This window comes from Cibotium barometz, chromosome 30 (assembly GCF_041138505.1).
Source record: "Cibotium barometz isolate CiBa-2024 chromosome 30, ASM4113850v1, whole genome shotgun sequence".
Classification (NCBI taxonomy): Eukaryota; Viridiplantae; Streptophyta; class Polypodiopsida; order Cyatheales; family Cibotiaceae; genus Cibotium; species Cibotium barometz.
Window position 1 is genome coordinate 50,214,865 of NC_141075.1, and position 16,624 is coordinate 50,231,488.

The window sequence follows — 16,624 nt, forward strand, 5'->3', positions numbered from 1 at the left end:
GGCTCGCGACCACTATATGTAAGAAAGGGACCGTGTCGCCAGATCCTCAAAAAGGCCTCCTGGTGCTTCTGCATGCGGTCTGAGCGCCCCCACTTACTATGGAGGGTATGAATTGACATCGAACCAGATGCTCTGGATCATAGTTGCCAGGCGTTTCAGAAACGGCAGGTATGAAACGGGTTTCATACGTTTTGAAACGTTTCATAAAAGGTAAGAAACGGGTACAAAAAGGTTTCATACAAAATAGAAAAAACATGTATATTTTTTACTTGAAATATAGAAAAGAAAAAACTGTTGACGTAACTTATAAGAGACCACATTGAATTCATTTCAATAAAAACAAAATACATGTAAGATATGATGATATCACAAATCACGTGGGTGATCACTGATGACTAAACAGAAATCAAAAGGATCACCACGTGGGTGATGAGTCCTGACTCAAAATCCAAGATCAAAATAAATAGCATGTCCAAAGTTCAAACTAAATAACATGTCCAAATAAAATGATACTGGCAGCAGCTGCTAGCTACTATCTGCATCCTCATGGTCATCCTCATCTGCATCTTCTGCCTTTGCAGCCTCACTCTCAAGGTCACTGCCGGTAGCCGAGTCCTCAAATGCCTCATCCTCTAGAGGTGCAGGTGCACCACTAGTACTAGCCTCTCGAGAAGATCGTGTAGTGCGAGCCGGAGCCATGATCTCCTCATAGAGCATAGAATAGATGTCTCTCTCCTCCTGAGGAATGTCGGGAATCTCCTTGCACTTCATGATATCAATCTTATCTGGATTCACTTGGCAAGGCTCAATGGGATGACCCTTTTGTTCTAGCAATCAAAGATTGCAATGACAAAAGACAAGCCTCTCCAATTGTGCTGAGGAGAGTCTATTTCTCTTTTTCGTGTGAAAAAGAGCCCATGTACTCCAGTTTCTCTCACAAGGCCCTGAACTGCAATCCTGGGAGAGAACTCTCAATGCAATCCGTCTCTACATTGTACCAAAAAAAAAAAATGGATGATGAAAAAAACGCGTTTCATACAGGACGAAACGTTTCGTACATTTCGAACCTGTATGAAACGCGTTTCTATGCAACTGTGCTCTGGATAGACTCTGCTGGCAAGGTGAGGGTGCCTTCAATGGCTCCGCTCCATCGAGCTCTCCATATATGCCATGCAGCTATATTGTTGCAAATCTCCCATCTCTCGCTACTTGGAGTCCATCAACCTGTAGGAGGAGCTGGAACTAGCACAGTAGAAATATAAAGGTGAGAGACCTAGAGGGCTAGTCCCCCACCTTCCTCCTCATATGGCATGATGATTGCGGCCTCAGTGGCCCAAGCACACCAACAGGACACGGCTTTGAATAGAGGGGTCGATGATGCACACTCATCAGCTCAGTGCCAATTATCAACCCTGTAGAATCCCATCATTCTTGTATTCGGCTCTGCATTGAAGGAAGACCTTATCATACACCCTCAACTAGCTTCTTCTTTTTCTTATGTAACACACACACATACATGCGCGCACATGCAACACACATACATGCAACACACACACACACACACACACACACACAAAAAAAACATCATGACCAGAAGGTGACACCACCCTTTCAAATATTTGCAAGGGCGGGCAATTGGCAAGCTGTCAAAACATGTCCCACATGTACATTACTCTACCAATTGGAGTGAACACCCTAAGAACCATGCAATGGAGAAGAGTCTTCAAGGATGCCCAACCAGCTCCCAAGATACAAAGTGTTAGCTTGAAGAGCTCAATCAAGCAGTGATGCTGCCAATCAATTTGCCATGGATGCAGTGTGGATGTGTTGGAGCCTAGAAGAGTCTTCAAGGATGCCCAACCAGCTCCCAAGATACAAAGTGTTAGCTTGAAGAGCTGAATCAAGCAGTGATGCTGCCAATCAATGAGCTGAATCTAGCAGTGATGCTGCCAATCAATTTGCCATGGATGCACTGTGGATGTGCTGGAGCCTAGAACTAACCACCAGAAGCGCCTGATGTGTGGGTGAGGCAAGCATCATGCCCATCTGCATGATACACCAGACCATGTGAAACCCTCCTTAGGAAGGAGTAGTGTTGTCCCCAAGATTTGAGCCCATGACCTTCACTTTAGAAGCGGCAAACTCAATACACTAGCCTGATGCCTTGAGGACCCCTCAACCTGCTCTACAAATGGTTACGAGTCTCACAACGGCAATGTGCAACCTGCCCACTATGCACAGCCCTTCTACCGCCAGCCAACTAAAACCTGTCTACTACGTGCCCATCTGCCATATTGCTGCTTCAACTGTTCGGCATGGATGTCATATGCAAGACATGCACTGGCTCAACTCAGAGCTATTACTGAGGAGAGCAACTAGATACAGACAGATTAGAACCAAAGATTAGGAGCATGTTTGCTAGTTTTGGCAGGTGATGGACTGTCAGCAGCCAGTATACATAGAGGGCTATCGGCCAGTATACCTAGGATTAAATCCAGTCAGCTGCAGCAAAAGTGGAATATTTGTCCAAATAGCTGGCGGACCCGCGGTCGGCCAGTTTATTGTGTCTTTTTCCAGCCTATAAATAGCATTGCTGCTCAACGTTTTGACTCATTTAGGCCAGCAATGGGCTGGGTCATAGGATTAGGTCTAGACCAGGGTTTACCCCTTTTCATTGAAGGTAGCCTATGGCTGCAAGATAGATGTACCTTTTTGTACCATACGAATATACTGAATACTTAGCTCTCTCTCTCTCTCTTCTCTCTCTTCAGCATCCGTTTTGCATCAGCAAAATCCCAGATGGTGTTTAGTGTTGAAAGAAGACTCCCAAAGCTTCCGCATGTGACATTGGTATCAGAGCTTCAGGATGGTTCTAAGATATTGTTGATGGCCATGTCTCACCCACCCTTCCTGCATCACGCATGGATGAAACCATCGCTTGTGTCTTGATCTTGTTGTGGTGTGGGAGCCGGGCAACATTGTTTCAGCATCAGGCTCAGCAAGGCTAAATATTGATTCAATCCCAGATGAAGGTGCACAGGTCCAAGGCACAGGAAAGTGCACAGGTACGAGGCCCAAGGCAAGGAACACAAGAACATGGAATAACTCGCACAAGGTTGGTTGTTGGTGTTCCACAAAGCCCAAGGGGATGGCAGTCCTGTGAGTCGGGTGCCACTTGGGACAAAGTTTCAACCACGAAAGACTTTCAGACAACGGTTCAAGGGGAGGTTTATCCTCCAAGGGGTGAAGTGTGAGTGCCAAACTCATTTCTAAGGAAAGAAGACCAGAGAAAATGTTCAAGAACAGGGCAAAAACGGAATGGAGACTAGATGGAACAGATGCATAGATCTTCATCAAAGTTAGAGTGGATTTGGAGACTGGGCCGGGTGTTCAGTGAAAAGGTTGCCATAGTAGGAAGGATGACAAAGGGACTCCTGGAATAGAGAATGGGATGATGACAGTCATCCAAGAATACAGATTGGCATCCTGTCATCATCAAGTTTAGCGGAGGGAGATGTCATGTGCAAGACATGCACTAGCTGAACTCAAAGCTATTACTGAGGAGAGCAACAAGATAAAGACAAAACAGAACCAATGATTAGGAGCATGTGTTGCTAGTTTTGGCAGGTGATGGACTGTTGTTGCTGGACATAGAGGGCTTTCGGCCAGTATACCCAAGATTAAATCCAGTCGGCTGCAGCAAAAGTGGGATATTTGTCCAGATAGCTGGCCGACCAGCAGTCGGCCAGTTTATTGTGTCTTTTTCCAGCCTATAAATAGCATTGATGCTCAACGTTTTGACTCATTCAGGCCAGCAATGGGCTGGGTCATAGGATTAGGTCTAGACTAGGGTTTACACCTTTTCATTGAAAGCAGCCTATGGCTGCAAGATAGATGTACCTTTTTGTACCATATGAATATACTAAATACTTAACTATCTCTCTCTCTCTTCTGCATGCATTTTGCATCAGCATGTTCCCAGATGGTGGTTTAGGGCTGAAAAAAGACTCCTAGAGCTTCCACATGTGACAATGGATCCCAAGTTTGGTACTGTGACTCAACATATGTTTCATCTGCTTCCGCTAGAACTGCACGAGTAATCCCCGAACTGACTCGCAGTGGGATCTGGAGCAAATCTTAAAAGGCCTGCAACCAATCCAAGGCCCTAGAACCAATGGCGGGGATATGCTCATCACCCGTGAATGATGATACCGTCCGCGTCATAACAACCGACTACTGAAAGCACATACCACTAAATCCCTGAAAGGCCCTAGACCCAATGGTGGGGATGCTCGCTGCCCATGTATGATGATGCCGTTCATCATACATTGGTGATGTAAAATAACGTCGCTCCGTATGTTATGTTTAGAACTTGTGGTCATTGTACGAGTTTTCATTGAGTTTCGAATCTGAGATTATTTTTAAGCATCTGAAGGCCAAGAGACAAGCATACCTCAGACGGGCTTTGGAGAGCTCCCAGTAGCAGCGGCTATAATGACGCAGGGCACGGGCTAAATCATCTGTTGTGGAAGCAGGTAAAGGAGAAGCATCTCTAAGGCCTTCTGTCTTTGACTCTGCTGCTGCAGTGACAGCCATTGCAGACAGTTTCCTAGAAGGCTGAAAATGTGGCTTAGTGATGATATTGCCATACTTGAGGTCAACGTTAGGGTTTTGGAGAGGGACACCGTGCAGCACATTACTTCTGAATCGCCATATCTCTTCTAAGACACTATTAGAATCGCCCGCGGGCTCGACGTGTCTTTGCTGCCTGCAGATTCCGGAGGGCTGAGCACCAATTACGCAGCGGTGCAGGACCTTGCTTCTTCTGAAGCTTCGCATTTTCTTTCAGAGGCAGATCAACGTGCCCCTCATAACCTGCAACGAGAGATAACTGACGAACTCAGGCATAGAAACGTGGCGATGCGGCAAACCCTAACGTCTATTCAGGCAACAACAGAAAAACAAAAAAGAAGTAAATATAAACTGCGTCCTTGATGGTGGAGAGAGACAACAGTTAATTACCAAGGCAAATCAGAGACTGCTTGAATGGACAGCTGGGAAAGATTCTATCGCCGTAGCCCTGGAAATGGAATGAGAACACTTCTTCTTCAAATGTAAAACCCCTGGTCTCATTTAACCAAACGTCCACAGAAAAATGTCTTAATATGCTTAGATTTCTATTTATTATTGAAAGTAGTACGTAAAATGACTCTACATGTTGTGTCTTTCTTTGCGGCATGTGTGGTGTGTGTGCGCGCGCATGCACGTGTGTGAGAGAGAGAGAGAGAGAGCGGTTCTGCATGCGTGTGTGTGTGTGTGAGAGAGAGAGAGAGAGAGAGAGAGAGAGAGCGGTTCTGCAAGCGTGTGTGAGAAAGAGAATAAGCAAGTTCCTTGCTTCACATGATAAAGACCTCGTTAGGTTTTATCGAGGTCCTTCATGAAATATCTAAACATACCTTCAAAGGTATGCATGCAAAGGACTTGCTTCAAATTATGACACATGACAAGACCTCCATTAGGATTACATAAAATCCCACACTTTTTAGGATTTTAGTAGCTTCCTTACATCAATCAAAAATGTACACATTAATTTCACCATATCGCACATCAATTTCACCACCATTTGAAAATGGAGATGATCGAATGTACCACTCTTCTATATGGTGTATGCATCCTAAGAAACTCTTCTATATCGCAAACAGATCCTTTATGCATCCTAACAAACTCTTCTATGAATTCCCATAATGATATCTCCATATTCCACACCCCCCCCCCCAAAAAATCCGAGATAGAGACCTTGAACGGTTTGGTTTTGAATTGAAAAATCTAGGGTATGTGAATAATGTGAGTGGATTGTTATTGACTAGAAGAGCCTTACTACTAATTATCCTTTGAAGGAACCTAAGAGGAGTTTGCTGACCCTACAAAAGAAAGGAAGATAAGTATTAAAAAAATAGAAATGATTAAATAGAAACAGTTTCAAAGAAAATAGAAACGATTTCAAAAAAAAATAGAAACGGTTTCAAAGAAAACAAAATAGCCAAGAGAGGGAAGGAGATTACTTGAAACTCGTGCTCTTTTCTGCACCCCACATAAGCTCTTTGCTCCATCTAAAGGAATGAAAATCCTTGAGAAAGTGAAGTCCATGCATGGTTGCCTTTGATCAGCTTGGCGGCGGGTGGTGAAAGCTGTTATCGGTTTCAAAGTGGCATGGATGGTGAAAATGTAGTCAGAGACCAATCCACGGGTTTCGAGGCCCGTTGGAGGTAAATGTTGGTTGGTCCTTGAGGTAGGGTTGAGGTTGCATGTGTGGTGTAGCTTTGGTGTAGAAATGCTTAATGATGTAGCTTTGGTGTAGAAATGCTTGATGATGTGAGGCCTCAACTCTAGGGTTGTGAGAGGTTTAGCCCTTTTCAAAGAACCTATTAAAAAGAAAAATATCTTGTAGCTTTGCTTTAAGGATCCATGCTCCATGACCACCTTCATTTGATTGGCTATAATTGATGATGGTCCAAAATTCTTGGGCGCAGTAATGCACGGCTCATGGTGGTACTAGAGATTGGGATTTGTTGTTGCTTTTTACCGGTGGTGATGTTTTTGTTATGATGTTGAAGATAGTTGAAGAAGAGGCAAGCAGAGAAGTAGCTTACCATCTTTGAAGATCTAGGAGGTTCCTACACATTCGAAGGGGATCCAAGCAATGGGTCATACCATGGACCAAGATTTCACCCACCATATTCCCCCCATCTAGAATTGTACATGGATGGCTATTGATAACGATCCTTGGTGCATGTGTGTAACCACTCCATTGGCTAACATGGTTTCGACTACCCGACCTATCGTAAGGTGCTTTGCCATCTTACTCGCACGCGGAGGGCACTTATCTTTTATAAGACGGAACTGGAACATATAAAGCAGCCTTAGCATTAGCTTAATGTTAAAGTAGGGAAAGTCTATGGACTTACTATACATACTTGCTTAAGACTAGTAATAAAGGCTGAACAATTTTTAAGTTTGGCCGGCCTAGTGTGAAAACTAATCACTTGTATATAAGTCATTTTTAAGTTTGGCCGGCCTAGTGTGAATACTAATCACTTGTATATAAGTCATTTTTTAAGTTTGGCCGGCCTAGTGTGAAAACTAATCACTTGTATATAAGTCATTTTTTTTTCAATAAGCGATACACAATCATTCCCTTACACCAATAGTTTGCTTATGAGCTCCCCTTCTTCCCTTTTCCTGCTTGCTTGTATGCTTTTGAATTCATGCTTGCTTAATGGATGCATGATTAAGTAGGTTTGATTGCAGGCTTCCCTCTTTGATTAGCTTCTTCTTTCCCTTCTTTTTATAAGAGAAAACCATACGAAGAATCCCTTCACCTCTTTGGCAAAGGAGCATTCCAATGTGATAACAAAACGAGGGCATGACGGACGAGCTAGCATACACATGAGAAGTTGCAAATTGTGGCTCTACGATAGGACCTAATGAGAAGTTGCAAATTGTGGCTCTACGATAGGACCTAATGACACATGCTTTGGTAAGGCTAAGGTAAGCCCTTGACTTAAACATATTTGTTGCCGCTACTACGAGGGACTAACCTAGAGATTAGCTCTGTTTTTTTGTCCATTCCAAGCTATTGGGATCACCCACTGTTGTGTCCGATGTAGAAGGTCACACTTTGAAAAGCATATGGTTTTGGACCCTTAACTTTCTTTGTTTTTGTGTTTGATTTTGATTTGAAGTTTATTTTGCATTAGAGCATTTTAATTCATATACTAGTAGGGCTGTTTTTTGGTAATTTGCATGAAATTGGAGCCCAAGTGGTTTAGATTTCATTACTTTGATCCAAGAATTAGCTTAGAAATTGTATTAGGAGTGAAATCCACTTTGAAAACATGATCATTTGAGCTCCATTAGGTTGAATTAGCATGAAAGTGTCAATTTTTGTTCATGCATTTTATATTTTTCCATAAATTGTTCATGCATTAGGTAGAGTAGAAGCATGCTAAATCGTCTTAAAACAATAAAAATTTACTTAATTAGTTGTGTCACAACCATTAACTTGGATTAAGAACACTAAACACATCCCATCAAGTCCAAATAATCATGTAGGGGACATGAGCCCATAGTCCCATGCAAAAAAACATGAATTTGGACACGTAAGCTATGAGAGCCAAGAGCTTGGAGACATGAGCCGTGAGTTATGAGCCTGCAGATGTGAGCCCAAAGGTAGGTATACCTAATATAGTATAGACTAATTATTATATCCAGAAAGACCGTATGGATACTCTTACCATGTTCTTGGAATATATTATTGTCATACAATCTATGCCAGCGAAGACAAATTCCAAGAAAATTCCTTGGAATTAAGTGTACTTATTACCCACCAATAAGTGCACACCAACCATGTCTCATAGGCCATGTTCCTAGATTTTTGTGCCCTAGATAGGCCTATTTCACACCAAGGAAGTACATGAGCCGAGTTCATACAAAAAAGGCATGACCCTATAGACATGAACTTGGACACGTAAGCTTGGAGACATGAGCCATGAGCCATGAGCCATGAGTTTGGACATGTGAGCCATGAACCTGGATACATAAACTTGTAGACATAAGTCTAGAGGTGTGAACATAGACACGTGAGCCTAGCAACACCCAAAAAAAACCATTTGTAGACTTGATCCTAAAGCCCCTATGAATCTTTGATGCGAACCCAATCTAGATTAATTGTTAGAAATGACAATACAGTCAATTGCAACACATTAAACCAGACCTCCTTAAACCAGACCTCCTTAAACCCACCAAGCCTTCGATCAAAGGCACATAACTAGCTCTCAACAGAGTGCTCCTCCCAGTTAAGAAAGCTAGACTCCTTCAAATCCAGCACACAACATAAGAAGCAGGAGTCTCTCTCTCCACAATAGCCCACTATAGAAGTGCCTTCACCATGGAACCAGGTTTTAGTGCTTCTCCAGTTGGACGAGGAGAACATGGAACGAGGGAAAAAGTAAATAGCCGATATTAGGGACTACCTCCTCACAAATTGAACACCACAAAAGGGCATTTACAGAACATGTCCTCGTCCTCAAAGCTAGGCCTCGATGGAGGATAAGTGTCATTGGAAAATTGTACAACCCAGCCCCATAGGGCAAGAGATCCAAGACCCTGTGATTGATAGAGGATTTCGTGTAACAATTACCTCACGTTTCACCACCCACATGAATATGTTGAAGACATGCTTAGGGTTTGAGATCTCTTGGCCAACCCCATAGGGCAAGAGATTCCAAACCCTGAGACAAAGGATTTCATGCACAACAACTCCCATACATTCCATTGCCACGTGAATATGCTGAAGACATGCTTAGGATGACATTTGAAATGGGAAGGGAGATCACAAACAACCTAACTCCTAGAGGCTAAGAGTTGAGTTGGAAAAAACCAAGCCAATCCACAGCTCAAGGATGATGACCAAATTTGATGGAACTGGAGATCCCATTTAGTACCTAGAGAAGTTTGATCAAATTTGTGAGACCATGGGATGGATTAATGATCCTAGCAAGATCTGCTCATTTGGACTTTGCCTTTAAGGCAAACCAAGCCAGTGGTTTAGGTCAATAAACCCACTTCAAAAGGCTAACTATGAGCTATGAGGTCTTGAGACACATATTCATTGTGGGATTCTCACCAAGTGTGGAGCCAAATTACAGAGATCTATGGTGGAGCTAGATGGAGCCCAATTGCACAAATCTATAACCTCAAGCAGGAAGAGGGGGAAACAATACTAGATTGTATTGCTATAACCAAGTATCTCCACATGAGATGCAACACTCGCAAAAGACTCGATGATCAATTTATGATTGTCCTTAACAGAAGAGACTTTATGACCATCGCTATAGGTCTAGGCATTAAATTGATCAATGATCTTTCGCTCATTGATCGATTTATGATTGTTCTTAAGAGTAAGAGGGTTCATGACCATCTCTACAGGTTTCGACACTAAATCTTTGATGATTACCTTCGCGAGATAAGTTTGAGCTCATTTTGATAACTTTGGTTCTAGACCTTCTCTCGGGTTTGACCTTGCTTGCGTAGAGTCAGCCAACACCTATTTTTTGGTTCTAGAACTTCTCTCGGGTTTGACCTTGCTTGTGTAGAGTCAGCCAACACCTATTTTTTGCAGTGATTTTGAGCAAACTTGGGTCCGATAGGATAAGCCTATTATTAGCATTGCTAATATACACCAAATCAAGTTTGGTGTTGTTCCAAACACTATAGACCTATGTATGGTCTTGCAGGTGAAAATTGGGTTCGTGTGGTCATGTCTAAGAGACTGGGAAATTACTGAATTCTTGCATTTTTTGCTGTGTAGTTTGAAATTGCAATTTGACTGCACATTTGGATTCCTTATCTTCATTATATATTTTTTGACTACAAGAACATTAAAATCCAAGTTCAGGAGCTTTACTTACACCTCCAGGGTCCAAAAAAGCACTGTAAATCCAAAAAAACACTTGACCAAATCTCCCTCTGTTTTTTTTTTGGGAAAAACTAAGCTTGGGGGGCAGTGTTAACCTTCCATAGGCCTAGTGTCCTACCAAGTTTGGTCCTAATTGGATGTTGATAGGTTTACTAAGACTATTTTTAGTTGCCCACTTGGGCCAAACCTTGAAATAGTAAAAAGGGCTATTTAGACTAATTTAATAGTGGGAAGTACATTGGTATACTCATTTTCAAGCTTTGAGCTTGAACGAACTCAAAAAAACCCTCTGTTATTTTTATTAACTTGACTATTTTTAGCAAAATACAAAGCATTGGTCCCTTTGAGTTGTTGACTCATTTAGGCATTCATTCATGCAATTGAGAAGTGGCAAGGTAGGAACCGACCTTCAGAAAAGCAGATCCCATAAAGTTGCATACGCACCTACTACTAGTAGCCAAGATGAAAGAGCTCTATCATAAGAGGCTCAACTAGGACCTCAAATGGACCTGGAAAATAACAATGAGTTGGACCATTTATCTTTATCAAGTGATGTTAATCCCATTTTGGATTAACAAAGATGCTCCTCTAATTGAGGATATTAATAAGTGTCATGAAAAGGCACTACAAAAGTTGTATTGAGATTCTGGCCACCCAAGGCCTTAGTTAGTAAGTTTTGGGTGCCCAAGTGTGAATAAGGACCAATTGCATAAAAGACAATTCTCATAAATAAAATGATACAATCCCCCTTTGTGCTATGAGAACTCTTGTTCTTTGGAGAGAGAGAGAGAGAGAGAGAGAGAGAGAGAGAGAGAGAGAGAGAGAGCTCTAGTACATGTGCCTCTTTCGTGCATGCATATGTGAGAGAGTGAGAGGTTGATTTCCTTACATTCGTGGTGCGAGCGACTTGGGCGGTGACAGTGTGGAGGTGGTGTTTAGAGGAGTGGAGCTTCCAAAGTGAAGGGACGTGAGCTCAAAGCATTAGTAAGTACCCGTTAGTAAGTACCCGACGATTGTTGTGTCTATTTCTTCTCTCATTTCGAGTTCCTTCTTGGGAGGTGTAGTAGCCCATAACATTTTTGCACTGCCTGCTAGGGAAACACCTTTGTTTCTTCCACCCTATTAGAGCTTTAACTCCCACTATGCAAGATTCACCCTTGCCTTTGCATTTAGAAGGTGCAATGTGAAGAAACTGTGTAGATAAGGTGCAATGTGAAGAAACTGTGTAGATAAGGTTTGAATGGTAGAGAAGAAATTGTAGAAAATCGTGTGTTAAATGTGTGGGTGAGTATTTGGAAGAGCCTAGAGGAAAGCTACATTGGTTTTTTCTTTCAATTTTGATACTTTTGTCACCAATCATGCTACCGTGAGCTAGCAAGGGTGACACCTTGTTGTTTTGTTTTTTCTAAAATTTCACAAAAATTACAAAAATAAAGAGCCATTGGTTGTGTTAATAACTTGCATTGCATTTCCAATCCTTAAGCATGACCATTCTCGATAAGGAAATAACACTCCAAAACATCATTTTGTCGACGCAGTAATTAAACACGTAAAAGTGTAGAAAATGATTTACACAGCATGAACCATTTCCTGCTACTTCACGGCATGAAACGTATTCCACAATCAATGCCGGGATTTTCAAGATTACCTTGCTAAAAATAGGGTGCCTTATCCTCCTAACACATCTGATACAACAAAACTGAAGAATCTTATAATGTGAAATAGCAGTGAAGCTTTTCATCACGACGTGAACTATTTTCTGTTTCATGATGTGAACCATTGCCTGCTACTTTATGAGTTAAGTCTCACAGCCTAAACACTTCACGCCTTAGCAGTTCACAAGTTAAGCTCTCACGAAATGCTAGTTCACGAATTAAGGGTTGTTTGACCAGTTGTAAAAGAGGCACTCTAATTGCAGTATTTGGGTCTATCCGACTCAAATTAAAGTAATTATGAGCCTAAAAAAATCAAAACGTGAAACCTGAGTTTGCCACCGTAGTACGAGGAATAGTTCACGACGTGAACCATTGTCTGTTACTTCATGATGCGAGCTGCTCTCTGCCACTTCACGACATGAACCATTCTTTACGGTCTCATGGATTACTGCTAGTTCACGGCCAAAAGAGACTGTTTGGTAGAATACCAATTGAAAACGTTGGAGTGGTAATTTTGCCTGTCGAAATACACTCTTATGCACTTGAGGTCCGGTAAACTCATTGGAGACAACAGTGCATCAAACCACCCAGGTTCTTCCTACCAAAGGAGTGCTGGTTTGGCCGCTCAGTGGGCACTCAATTGAGTGTTTGAGCTCGGAGGAATCTGACCACTATTGATATAAGTAGTGAGAAATCAATGGAAGAAGGGCTACAATTTTGTGGCCCTGGAGAGAAAGAAAAACCATCTTCCCCTACAAGATCCAGTGGAATCTTTGATATGGCCAGGGGATTTTTTGGCCTCCAACATGGTATAGAAGATGATGTGCAATCTGTGGGCACAGGCCCATTAAGTAGCATTAGATGTGGTTTAAGGCCAAAATTACCAACCCAACCTTCTGGCTCCAGGCATACTAACATAGTGAGGATCAATGGGATGACCCCCAGGGTTAGGAGGGATAAGGAAAGTGCGGCCATGACAGGTCAAATCTTCTTCCCCACATCGGAGGAAATAGAAACAGACTTGAAGCGGGTTGAGGCAGAGCGACAATTGCAATTATTGAGCTTAAGAAAACAAGAGCTCGATACTCAAAGAAAAAGGGTGGAACAAAGGGAAATGGAGAATGTAAATTCATTTTGATCACGTGGCAAAGAACCAGAAACATCTAGAAATGGCACTGATAGCATGTGGATGGGCATAACATAAGGAGCAATACTAACTCTAGAACCCATCAATGAGGAATCAAGGGCGGATGAAGGCAACGAGATGCAAAAAGAGGAGGACAATTCACCTAGGGTATCTACAGAAGGTGAGGATCGTCTCTATATAAGAGAAGATATACAAGAAATTATCAATGATCCCACATTCTTGTAGGGCATGGAGCTCTTAATCCAACAAAGGTAGATTGAAGCCGCTATAGTAATGAGCCACGCGATGAGGAGTTGGCCGGACCTAGCCATAGACCCGAATTAAATAAAAGAACCAATGCAAGAAGAGAAAGAGGTCTAGGTAGGGGGGAGTAGCTCCTCTAAGACCAATTGTGGATCCAAACGTAGATTTGAACGTCGTCAGAAGGGCAGATCTGCTAAATATGTCCATGGAAATGGGCCGAGGTATGGTTAGGGAATTAGGCATCGCCTTGGAATCCAGACCATCCCAAATGAAGCCATATAGTATTTCCAAGCTTGTGCAAAATTTCTCAGGCGATGGGATCTAGCATATAGAGGTCTTTGAGTCAACCTATGAAACATGTGGGCCATTGAGTGATGTAACCATGATCCATGCTTTTTCACTAACCCTACAAGGAAAGCATCACCAATGGTATCAAACCCTAAAGCCAAGGATAAAGTCAACTTCACTAGGCTTAAGAATGTGTTCATACTAAGCTTTGCTCGAAGTGGTGACAGATGGAGTCATGTGGCTCAGCTTTACAATATCAAGCAGAAAGAAAACGAGTCCATGTGAGATTATGTATCTTGACTCAAGTACTTGAATTCAAGATGCAAGTTAAGGGAGAGCCTAACTTATGATCAGTTAGCCTATATTGCCTTGCTTTCGTCGAAGAGGAGCCTGAGATCATAAAATGCATGATTATCTACGTGTTGTAAGCTGACAATAGAATATGAGGACAATATGCTTGAATTACCACAACCCGAAGATGCCAAGGCAGATTCAATATTAGCTGCAACATCATGAGTTTCAAGTCACCAGGACACAGGAACTCGGAGCAAGCAAGTTGGAAATATGAGAACTCAAGAGTGCCATAATAGAGAAATTTAAGGTCACGGATGGGAGAAAAGCATCAGGGAATGCTCATCTCTACCCTCGGAGAGATCTAATTTGGTGCTCTATTTGTAGACAAAATCACAGAAGCACCGAATGCCCTCACTTAAGACTAAGGCAGTTACTTTTTGGTGCTCATTGTGTGAGTCTGGAGAACAATGACACTACCATGTACTGATATTCGAGGGTCCAGCCCTTAACACAAATGCCGGTGCCTAGAGTGCCGCTCGCCTTACCATCACCACTAGTGCAAACCACTGCGGCTGCTGCAAGGCAGCCAACAAACCCATCCTACTTACCAAGAGGGATGTTCCGAATACAAGACGTCGCCTTTGTTGCCACTTGTTCTACCACCACAACCACCACATGCTAAAATCAAGTAGGTGTTCATCGAGAGGCCCTTGGATGAGGGTGAATTCATGCGTGAGGTAAAAATCAATAATGATTACTATGAGGAGCCCGTGGAGATCGTGCCAGAGTTTTATGTCTTATAAAACAACACGCTAGTGCCAGTGTTTCAAACCACGGTACAATGGAAAGGTAAAGACATAAACTCAACTATGAGAAGGGGGCCAATACAGTGTTTTTGTTTTAATGGACCTCATCAAATAGCGGAGTGTCCTAATAAGAATGTGGCTAATGTAAGCCCAACCCTTGGCAGCACCGAACAACGTCATGCCAACACTTTCCTGTGTTCAGTGTGGGGTTGATCATTTGATTAAAGATTGTCCATATCATGCTAGTGGTTGTGCGCTTTTGCCGCACAGGTCGTAGCTGGGGACTTGCCAGACACCGTATGCGAGCCACGAATGGCTACAAGCATACAACCAGGGAAGGAAGCTCAAACAGAATGCCAAAGGGTGTGTCACTCACCGCTCAACCGCCGCCTTGAAGGATTCCCGCGTCGCAGCCGTGAAGGAGGAGCCGCCGTCGCCGCTCTACCGCCTCACCGCCACCGTCGTGCCGCTACACAGTGCGCTCGATCGCTCTCTCACGCTCTCTCTCTCTCTCTCTCACACACACGCAGGAGAAGGAAACCAAAGAGATAAGGCAAGAGCACTCTTCTATTCACAACACATGAGAATGAGGATTTTAGGGTTACATTTGACTCTTATAGGTGACTTGGCCGTTCACACTTGGGCACCCATACATGGCCGGCCAATCCTAACCCTTATCCTACTGATATTCAAGGTGCGTCTCTCATCGGCGATCACCCAATCCCTTCATCCTTAACATATGGTGCCGACAAGCCCGGCCCATGACTCAGAATATTTAAATAAATGACGTAAAACATAGTACGTCTCAATGTCCGTCTTCATGGGTTAACATGCCCCCTTCTTGCTGTAGATTCCGTCCTCGGAATCTATGGTATGGTAAGCTCGATAGGGTTGTTGTGGTGGACCGTCTGCAAAATAGGAAAGTAGAGTGAAAGTATGCTGGAATTCAAAGATATAAAGTGTGTAAATTCAAGCATGTTAAACCACAATGGATGTTGCTATGAGAACTTAGTTTAAGGGTCACATGAATGAGCTAGTGTAGCAAATTAACAGGAGTTTAAAATTATTGAAAGTAAATCAAGAGTAAGCAAGGTGTCAAAGGTTAATCAAGGTTTATAACTGGCCTAAGTCAAGGAAAATAACCAAGCTTAATAAATAAACAGATGACCACACTGTGTCTACTCTAAGAACAAACTGCAGGAGGCCACTGTCCTAGGCCTTGAGCACCTTGCTTCCACATTTGGGTGAATATTTGATTCATTTTCCCCATCAGGCTCAGGGTCAATTTCTTCTTGAGATTCATACTCAGAGTTGCATTGGTCAGAGTCTTCGCTACTTTCAGTGTCGGTGGAGTTTGCCACGTTCTCACCATCAGGAGTCAAGTGCATAACACTTATCATGTTTATTGGCACTAACGGTGGCATATCTTGCCCCTCAGGTGTTACCCAACTTGTGCCTCTATTTTCCCATGTGTCTATGGTTGCCGCTAGGTGTACCCAATCCACGTTATCTGACTCAGTCATACCCGGTAGGACATCCATATAAGGAGAATCTTTCCCATCATCAGTCTCTTTTTTGCATGTATAGCAATATCTTAATGGGGCAGAGTGAATAGTGGTATCCGATCGATTATCAATGATAACCTTGCTTCCTAAAGGATGCGCACGACCATTCTCAAGATCAACTCGAATGACAGAGTCCTGGAATTGTAGAT

General features: G+C 42.8%; 1 protein-coding gene across 1 annotated transcript in view; it reads right to left on the reverse strand.

The window, feature by feature from the left end:
• COX10 (cytochrome c oxidase 10) overlaps positions 1-5,280 on the reverse strand; it is a 106,569-nt gene extending 101,289 nt beyond the window's left edge. Inside the window, exons 1-2 of the mRNA XM_086824388.1 lie at positions 5,023-5,280; positions 4,454-4,875 (exon numbers count right to left, since the gene is read on the reverse strand). Of these exons, the coding sequence (XP_086680514.1) occupies positions 4,454-4,839 (386 nt within the window). The 5' untranslated portion in view covers positions 4,840-4,875; positions 5,023-5,280. The remainder of the gene's footprint in view (positions 1-4,453; positions 4,876-5,022) is intronic.
• Positions 5,281-16,624: the final 11,344 nt, after the last annotated feature.